The sequence below is a fragment of the Oryzias melastigma genome, linkage group LG5 (assembly GCF_002922805.2).
Source record: "Oryzias melastigma strain HK-1 linkage group LG5, ASM292280v2, whole genome shotgun sequence".
NCBI classification, from domain to species: domain Eukaryota; kingdom Metazoa; phylum Chordata; class Actinopteri; order Beloniformes; family Adrianichthyidae; genus Oryzias; species Oryzias melastigma.
The window spans coordinates 8,466,019-8,475,621 of NC_050516.1; the positions used below are offsets into that span (position 1 = coordinate 8,466,019).

Genomic DNA, 9,603 nt, shown 5'->3' on the forward strand with positions numbered 1-9,603 from the left:
AAAAGATTACAGGAAACTCTTAAATAAAGATTTTTTTCCCCTCAAACGAAGACTTAAGTGATAATAGAGGGATCAGATAGGGGGAAATTACAGGCCGCTCCGCTGCAGTTTTAAAGGCTTTCTCTGGACTTTTCTGCCATTGAGGCAGGGGTTAAACTCCAGGAAAATAATTGCTGTAATGAGCAAAGGCAATCTGCCGCAGACAGAGGTCGGCTCCAGCGAGGCTGTAGCTCCAGGCAAGGCGGAACTTTTATCATTCCTAAAATGTCAACGGGGACTGGGACGGGCAACACTCCTGCTCTGCGCACTGACTTCCTCCTCCGCAGCTCCGCTGTCCCAAACAAAACCTCCCATTTACGCATCATTTTATACAATTTTACCAAAGCTCTTCTTCATTTTCTGTAATAATTCTAACACAACAGATTGAATACAGTGCACATAAAGTTGAAATCACACGGATGGACGCTCCGACTGAAAAGAAGAGAAATTTGACACAGAGGAGCCAAAGGGGATCCGTCCATTCTTCCAAACTCTTTCACTCTTTTGTCTGTTCTCTCCATACCGCCAGGAGCCAAACGCAAAACAAAAGTCACTTGTTTATATCATCCTAAAGATCACAGGAGCCATTTCTGCTAAACTCCTGATCCCTGACAGTCCGGCGAGTTACCATCAGATTAAGGATTGTTTTTAGACGTCTCAAGTTGTTTTCCTGAACAATTATTAAATATTTTAGAAAATCAGTTCAGGAAAACTGTGCTCAAAAGTCCAAACGTTTAGTTTTTTTGCATCAGATTTCTTTTAATTCTGATTTAAATTATGCCACCTTATTTTAAAATATAAATGTGTCAATTTTCTCCTGTCGATTCAAATGTATTTAAACCGAAATCTGTTCAAATGTGACAGAAGTCAACAGGCGGAGGTGCGCGCATGTATCCGGATACTTTTATTTTAAGACTTGATATACACGTCATGCTATTATTAGCATTTTAATATAGATTTTAGCGTTAATTAATGTTTTCTTTGCGCGTAATTGGAAGATGATGCGCATTTTCCTCCACATCTCCATCAAACGGAAGTGTGCGCGCGCGCCAAAGAAAAGACACAACATTCTGGAGGATTTTCCATCGTTTAAACCTCATAGGTACAAAATACATTTGTGCATAATCACTGTCATATTAACACATCGTGATATTTTCCCGACAGCGCGTGAAATCTGCGCCGCGCGGACGCAGTAAATCAGCGCTAAAGATAGCCATCATCACGGATGTCTCGAGCGAAAGGCAGCAATAACAGCAGCCTCGTGAGGAAAACCAGATGTTGACATGAATTTATGGGAATGACAGCAGAAATTCAGTACCCCCCCATCCACCATGTCAGTATTAGGGAAGAGAGAGAACAGGGGGATGGAGGAGAAGAACTGTCGCCCATTAACAGATCAAGAGTTTATCATTTGGTCCAAAGAAGAATCTTCTGTCCTCTAGAGAAAAATAAACGCTCAAATGTTTTTACTCTCAAAACTAAAAAATAAATCTCATTTTTGAATCAACAACCCTGAACGATTTTTGGAGGATTTTCCAGTTTTATTCGAACCTGTAAAGGTGAGCTCCCTGCGCGCGCTCTCGTGGACGGACGGAGGCCCGCGCGCCGAGCTGTGCCCTCAAACAGCGGCGTGCGTGTGTCAGTCATGTTTGGGAAACCCGCGAGGGAAACGTTCCCTTATGCGCACTAACGAGCCGCGTTTCCTCCAGAATCCAATAAAAATGTGATGGAAAAGTGCCTGAAAACCAGATGAGGGCAAAGATTTGTGTACCAACTGTGACATTCCGCACAGAATCAACGAGTTCCAGCGACGCTCAGGAGCTTTATTGTCATCCACAGAGATTTATGGAAAACATTTACTGCGCAAGAACTTATGGAATTATAGCTGAACGCCTGTTTTTAATTAAATAAGAGGCAATGTCCTCCTCTGACATCAGTATTAGTGGAGCAGAAATGGAACTTTATGGACTGATCATATTTATATGCCCGTTTAATGATTAAAGTTTTCAAATGAGACATCTGGTTTGCAGCTATTTTTTGAGTTTATAAAAATGTACTTGACCTCATTGACTTTGCATAAAAACATTGTCATATTAGGAGTAAATTTAATGGACTTGAATAAATATATTATTACTATAAAAACTGTATTTGCAAATCCAGAAACAGCATTTTGTTACAGACTGTGAGCATCAAGACAATTGTAATTAGTAGAAATTACTTTAAATCACAAAAAAATAGAACTTGATGACTTGGTTTACTCGTTTTAATCATATAAGTCACCAGAACTGCAGGTCAAACCTCTAATGGATGAATCCCTGAGTCACTGGCGCCGCCTGCTGGTGATCTGTAGCCTCTGTAATCCATCAGCAAATCCAGAATCAAGAAGGTTCTGCAGCAGAAACCAGGACAGCAAACCCAAACAGAGCGACTGCGTTCACACTCATTAAAATAACCATTTCTGAGGATGTCGACAGCAAAACTCACAGAAAAGTAAAGATCTGCGGTGAATGGAATCTGGTTTGTGATCGGATCTTCCTCTGACAGATATTCATGTTCAGCCGGTTCTTCCACGTCTGCAGATGACAGCTGATCCCTCACATCAAAGCCTGCAGCTTCTGGTGGCGGGAACAGACCTGACAGCAGGTCGGTGTCACCTTCCAGAGAGAGTGACATGCAGACAGAGCTGCAAAGCAGCAGCTCACACAACAAAAGAAGCAATCAAGCAGTCAGGAGGACTGTTCCCAAAATGCTCTGAGTTACTGTTTGCAGAATTCCCCCACGGTGCTCTGCTGAAAAATTGTTGGCTTTAATAAATGTCAACTAATCATGAAAAAATAAAATAAAGTTTAATCATAAAAACAGAAGTTTAGCACTTTAGAATGTATTTCATGTTTTTCATGATGGAAAACTCATTGAAATGTGATGATTCTATATCCAGCTGGATGACACCTCTTAAACACAAAACTTATGAAAAATCACGTCAAAAATCAACTGTAAGACACGTTTATACAAGAAAATCCAAACTTGAAAAGGAAAGAATTAAAAAATATTTGCATAGATTGATGAAAATATGGTGGTTTTTAAAAACAGACTCTAATGACATAATGTTTTTAGTATATTTTACATGTTTTTATATTTCTGATGACAGAGGACATGTATATTAAATTGCATTTCTGAGTATTTCTTTATTCAAATCATTGTGAATCAAGAGCAAATTAAAAACATTTGTTTGAAAAAACTAGTTGGTGTAATGCTTTTGATTTTATTTTATTAATGGAACGATTTTTATCTTGCCTTTATTTTTTAACTTGTATAATTTTGACAAAATATATTTTTATGGAGAGTAAAATATTGAAAGTTATTTAAGGTTCAAGTTGATTTATTTTAGAATAATATTCCTGCCTTTTTATTATTCATAATTATAGTAAAAGTTTTAGTTTAGCATTCTGCTAGCTTTCTGGACTATTTTGGCATTTACTAAGATTTTTTAGGCTATTTGAAGTTTAGCTAATATTTCAGCTACATGTTAGCTGATTTGGAAAATTTACTTTTTTTTGGTTTTTTGGGTTGTTTTGGAGTTTGGCTAATAGTTACAAGTTAGCTATTTTGGATAATTAATTTAGTTTACAGGCTAGCAGTTTGTTACATGTTACATGTTAGCTGCTAGTTTAGGCTCTTTTTTGCGTTTTAGGTTGTTTGGAGTCAGACTAATATTTACACCCTAGCTGTTTTGGCTAATTTAGACTTCTTTCAGTTTTTTTGAAGTTTGGCTATTTTTTCAGCTACATGCTCACTTATTATAAGTTTAAGTTCATAATTATGTTAAAACGTTACAGTTTTAAAAGTTTAATTTGAAAGTGTTCAATATTTATCCTGTTCGTCCTTCGATTTTGGCCCCTTGTGTGACTGAGTTTGTCAGCCCTGGTGTACTGCAAGCTCCCTGCTCCGCTCTATTCTGATTTATCCACTTTCAGACACATAGATCCATGAACGTCTTTGTTTTTCTCCTCTGAGCTGGAATCTGGATCAGAACTGTACGGCTGGATGGCTCCAGTATTGATCACCATTTTTGTGGCACCGCTAATGTGAGGTTGGAGTGTGAGAGGCTGTAAGCTAGTGGGAGGCAGTGTAAACAAATGGATGATGGGAAGTAGGGCCCCCCACAACTAAGAGGTGAGTTTCTAATGAACTCCTGCAGAAACTAAGTCTGAGAAAATGACAATTAAAAAAATGGGGTAAAAATGGTATCAGTAGAATTAAAAAAAACACTTGAGATCACGTTGAAAACAGATCACAAATATTACTTGTGCAATTTTAACTGTAGGCTTAAAAGAAAAACACACAAAACAATTTTAACTGAAAGTTTTAAGATAATGAGTCATAAAGGCAGGACATATTCTCGTTCTCCACCCGCTTTGCTCTCCACTGAAGTTCTTCAACTGGGCTGGATGGTGATTCGTATCATTAATGAATAATGAAAAAGAAAAAATAGAAGGAAAAACTGATGTTTTTGGTGCATGAGTTAAGCTTTGTCCTGTTGACTCTTGCTGGAACTCAAAATGTAAAGTTTACACTTGTTTTTCTTTAAATTCTCAATGACCCCCAGATGAGGACAAAAATCTGAGTTTATATCTTTTTTATTGCACAATACAAATTAAATGCAACTTTAGGCCTATATAAAGTTTGAATGCGTACATACGTTCAAGGTGTTGAATAATATTTCTCTGAAATGAATAAACCAACTACTATTCCTCACTCTGAGGATGACACATTTTGGTCAGCAGGGGGCAGCAGAGGACATCACTTCAACGGGTTCAACATTTACTGTCTTGTTGACAGAAATCCCTCACAATTTTATCATTTATACAAACAATCGAAGCTTAATTGTTAAAATAAGTTTTTTTTTATTTTGATAATCATTCCATTTTAGTACACAGGCTATAAAAAGATCATACATGTGTCTTTAAACAGATGCTTTTCTATGCTGCTAAAGTACAATCCTAACAAGTTCATCTTCAGTGCAGGCAGAGAAAACTTCAGAACATTTATGGCACATGTGTCAAAGTCAGGGCCCGGGGGCCGGATCCGGCCCTCCAGATCATTCTATTGTATTGTCATCAATGGCCCGATTTTATCTTGTGTTTATTTCTAGCTTGTATAATTTTGACAACATATATTTTTATGGAGAGTAAAATATTGAAAGTTCTTTAAGGTTTAAGTTGATTTATTCTGGAATAATATTCCTGCATTTTTATTATTCATAATTATGTTAAAAAGTTACAGTTTTAAAGTTTTGAAATTTTGGCATTCTACTAGCTTTTTGGACTATTTTTTTCATTTACTAAGATTTTTTTTAGGCTATTTTGGAATTTAGCTGCTAATATTTCAGCTACATGCTAGCTGTTTTGGCTAATTTAGGCTTTTTTCAGTGTTTTAGGCTCTTTTGAAGTCTAGCTATTTTTTTAAGCTGCATGCTAGCAGTGTTGGCCAAAAGTTTTTTTTTCTAATTTTAGTCTAATTTGACATTTAGTTAATATTTTAGATGGCTATCAGCTTCTGCATTTTCAGCTTTGAATTTCAGCATCTTCAGCGGCCAAATTCAGCTTACAGCATTCACACTATCATCATCACAGGTAATGCTATTTATCTAGTTCACAATTATGTTAAAAAGTTACATTTTTAAAGTTTTAAAAATGTAGTTTTAAAGTGTTCCATAAATGTTTATCCTGTTTCGCCTGCAAGCTAAGGTATATTCTGGATTTTGGCCCCGTGTGCGATTGAGTTTGACACTCCTGCTTTATGGTGACGAAGCTGCAGAGCTGAGCGTGGGATAGAAATGCATTTTTTTCAGGACATGCTCCACCCCCTCCTGTGGTGTTTTCAGGGCGACATGCAGAGCTGCTGTGAGTGGCTTTAGTCTGGATAAAGGTTATGGTAACACCGCATACTTCTCCTAATGAGGCGCGGCGCTTTGATCAGACTCTGTGAGGAAGCAGCGGCGAGGGCCGCTCCCAAGCATCAAGGATTGGTTTATCATTTCAGGGTTTCCATTGGCATGGCTGGCATTCAGCAAATTTCCTGTGGAAAGTTCCAGAGCCTCTGCAGGAGTGAGGCTCCCCCGTGGGTGAGCAGCAGATCTGATAAACTCTGGGAGTAAATAAAACTGTGCAGAAGCGGTGCTGAGGGTGCAGGTTCATCTCTCCTCCTGCAGGATCTGCAGCCTGTCCTCAGCGTGGTAAGGCCGGCTGTGCCCGGTATCGATGGCCTCGCAGTCGTCACTGAAAAACACCAAATCCTGCAAAAACAAAAGAAAGACGGATCTGCTGCAGCTGCAGAGCGAGAGGTCAGAGGTCAGAGGCCTCCAGGAGCTCCTACCCGGTAGCAGATCCTGGTGATGATGGTGTACAGGTTCTGGATCTTTCCTTTCAGCACCTTCATCCTGGGTTTCTCTCTGCAGGCCTGGCTGGGGTGGTTCAGCACCACGTACAGGAAGTCCCGGAGCTTGTTGGTGATGCAGGAGTTCTGCGGCATCAAAATACCTGGTCAGGTTCTGACTGCAAGCAGCCAATCAGAGATCAGAAAGGGATTCTGTCTCTCTCCAAAATCCTCACCCCACGCACGCGCACTAACTTACATGCACATCGATGAAGATCGTCGGCAGGACCTCCGCGCACGTTTTCTGCAAACCAACAGTCAGCAGTTACTGAGGAGCCCTCTGGTAGAGGAGGAGGGACGCGTGAGTGAGGAGACATGCTCACCGTGCGCGGGGACGTGTGCACCCTGTCCAGAAGGGTCATGATCTCCTTGCTCAGCTCCAGCGCGCGGGAGTAGCAGGTCGGTGGCGCGCACTCCGAGCGCAGAGCGAAGCCGCAGAAGCCCAGCAGAACCACCAGCGCCAGCCGCATGTCTGCTGCCTGTGAGGACGGAAGGTCCAGCTGCCGCACGGGGCGCGCGCGCAGCAGCTTTAACGGTGGGGGGTGGGGGCTGAGGATGACGTAGAGTCAGGCACTGGAAAACATTTAGAAGCAGCTGGAGCTCAAGTTTATGCAGAACTGCGTCAGATCCAGTTTCATGTCTGAAGTTTGCACACAAAGTCAGGAACATGCGCCAAAGTTGAAACTGCGTCATCTGGATCCAAATCTGTCATTTTGGTCACCATGCGAACTTCCAGAGAATCTATGAGGTTCGTTTGTAAATCTCCTAAGTAAAATGTTGACATCAATGTTTTTGGATATTTACAGGTCTCGTTTTATAAAGGCATAATTTCACCCTTTAAGTTAATGTATTTATAAATGTTACATTTATTAACTAAATATTTAATTAGAAAGCTAAATAATTCATTTCATGAAATAAAATTTTTAGTTTTCACATTAATTTAGATCTAATCTAAATATTTATATGAACTAGATGGTTCTCTTATTAAATATTTAGGTAAAACCTAAATATTAAGATCCATCTAAATATTTAGTTTTTAACTAAATATCCAATTAGAAACAAAATATTTGGTTAAAAAATAAATATTTAGTTTGTAACTAAATATTTGTTTTTTAATCATGCACTTAGTTAGTATTATTTTTTTACAGAATATTTTGTTTTTAACTATAAATCTAAATTTCTAGTTTTTAACTAAATATTTAGAACAGATCTAATAATATTGTTAAAAGCGAAATATTTAGATCCAAACTAAATATTTAGTTGCAAACTTACATATTTAGTTTGGAAAATAAATATTTAGATTAGATCTAAATATTTAATTTGCTAACTAAATAGGCTATTTGATTTCATATAATTAAATATTATAGTTTGTAAGCTAAATATATAATTTTAAAATAAATATTTAGCCTAAAATTCAGTATATAGATTGCTAACTAAATATTTAGTTAGTAAATCTAACCTTTATAAAAGACATTAATTTAAAAGGGTTAAAATATGCATTTGAAAAACAAGATCTTTTTTTTCTCCTAAAACACGTTAAATATCTGAAAACATTGATGTCATTGATGTCTGTGAGCCCATAGGAAACTGTGCAACCAAACCGTTAATAAAACGGCTTTACTTCAGAACTCACTTCTGCAGGACAGCTCTACCAAACCAACACAGAGGCAGCAGAAAAGAACATTTCAAAACTTTAAATAGAATACAGACGTACTATTTTACTATCAACAAACATCACTGAAGAAAAGTTACTTCTGCGTAAATAAATGTCTGGATTGAATGTTTTCTTTAGTTTTGCTCACATCTTCTCAACATTCATCATTTTTGGAAAACAAAGTTCTACTTTCCATGCATATTTTTTTAAAAGATCTAAATTCCTAATTTTCTATCTCTACCTCAATTCTGAGATTTTATCCTTTTGGTTTCCAAAAGCATCTGGACTAGAATTCCCTTTGGCTGCTCACCGGATGAGCTGAAGTCATGACTGGATTGCAGCTTCATTTTGCCAAATTGTACAGTAGAAATTACAACTTAAAACTCAGACTTCTCTATGAACTCTTCAGTCAATTAAAAAAATAATTTTATTTTGTTAGAAAGCTACTTTAAGTTCATTTAAACGAGAACCAAACTGTCAGCCAAAACAAATAAAATAGCATCATTTTCAAGTCATGTTCTTGATGTGTTTGGATTCAGACACATTAGGTCCAACTCATTTGACTTGATTCCATTTTGGACTCATTCGTCCCAAATTATGTAACTGAGAATGAACTCAGATCATGATACCTGCGTGCTCGGCAATGAGGTCTTTGTGTTTTCATTTTTTTGTTTTTAAACTCATGTGATTGTAACATCATCTTATTTAGTGAAAGGCGCTTCCACTTTTTGCTGTTCAGAAATGTGAACGTCCCGAGGATGGCTGATATGGATTTTATCCTCCTGGTACGACCACATTTGGAAATCAAAGTCAAAATTACTTAATTTTTCTGGTAGGAACTTCCTCTGCCGGTGGAACAGAGAACACAGACAAACAATCATCAGTGAAGTCAATACAACACACTCAGTTAAAAACAGACAACATACTCAGACCTGCTGAAGCAACCAAATTAAAAATGTCTTAAACGAAACAATAATTAAAATCTTAAAATGCCAAAACTAGATATACCGGTAGCCCTCGTTGTCCTGAATGTGAATAAAGTGAATCTGCACATTGAGGGAAAAAGACTGTTGTGGCTGCAGTGTGAGTGGCTCTGTGGCGATCAGGAAATTTCCTCACAACCTCACATTTAACTCTTTAGTTGAAAATTGTTTTGAGCGACTCTTGTTCTTGCCCAGCCAACAAGTGCAAGTGGGCACCATATGGTTTAAAAGTGGGAGGAAATGTGGGCCCGATTGGGTTTGTCTGCAGTTTATGTGGTGGCCCCACCTGTGTTTGTCCACCTTGGCTTAAGTGGGGACTCAGTGGGTAGGCTCGCTACGCTAGCCAGCCGCCTGGTGGAGAGTTGGAATGCTAGCGAGCTCCAACGCAGTGAGCTCCACTGTAGCAAGCTCCGTTGTATCGAGCTAGCAACCTCAGCTATAGCAAGTTACACTGTAGCAAGCTAGCAAGCTCCGTTGTATCGAGCTAGCAAC

General features: G+C 38.4%; 1 protein-coding gene across 1 annotated transcript; it reads right to left on the bottom strand.

Annotated features, from left to right (window-relative positions):
• Positions 1–5,668: 5,668 nt before the first annotated feature.
• LOC112145305 (cytokine-like protein 1) lies at positions 5,669–6,989 on the bottom strand. Its single transcript, XM_024270455.2, has 4 exons — positions 6,798–6,989; positions 6,674–6,718; positions 6,415–6,561; positions 5,669–6,334 (listed from the first exon to the last, which is right to left on the bottom strand). Exons 1-4 carry the CDS (start codon positions 6,942–6,944, stop codon positions 6,233–6,235), a joined length of 441 nt encoding a protein of 146 aa, XP_024126223.1. The 5' UTR covers positions 6,945–6,989; the 3' UTR covers positions 5,669–6,232.
• Positions 6,990–9,603: the final 2,614 nt, after the last annotated feature.

Coding starts and splice junctions, on each gene's coding strand:
- LOC112145305 (XM_024270455.2), bottom strand. CDS start 6,944: ATGCGGCTGGCGCTGGTGGTTCTGCTGGGCTTCTGCGGCTTCGCTCTG. Junction 6,719..6,797: donor TGCACACGTCCCCGCGCACG/GTGAGCATGTCT, acceptor GTTGGTTTGCAG/AAAACGTGCGCGGAGGTCCT. Junction 6,335..6,414: donor TCACCAGGATCTGCTACCGG/GTAGGAGCTCCT, acceptor TTGTTTTTGCAG/GATTTGGTGTTTTTCAGTGA.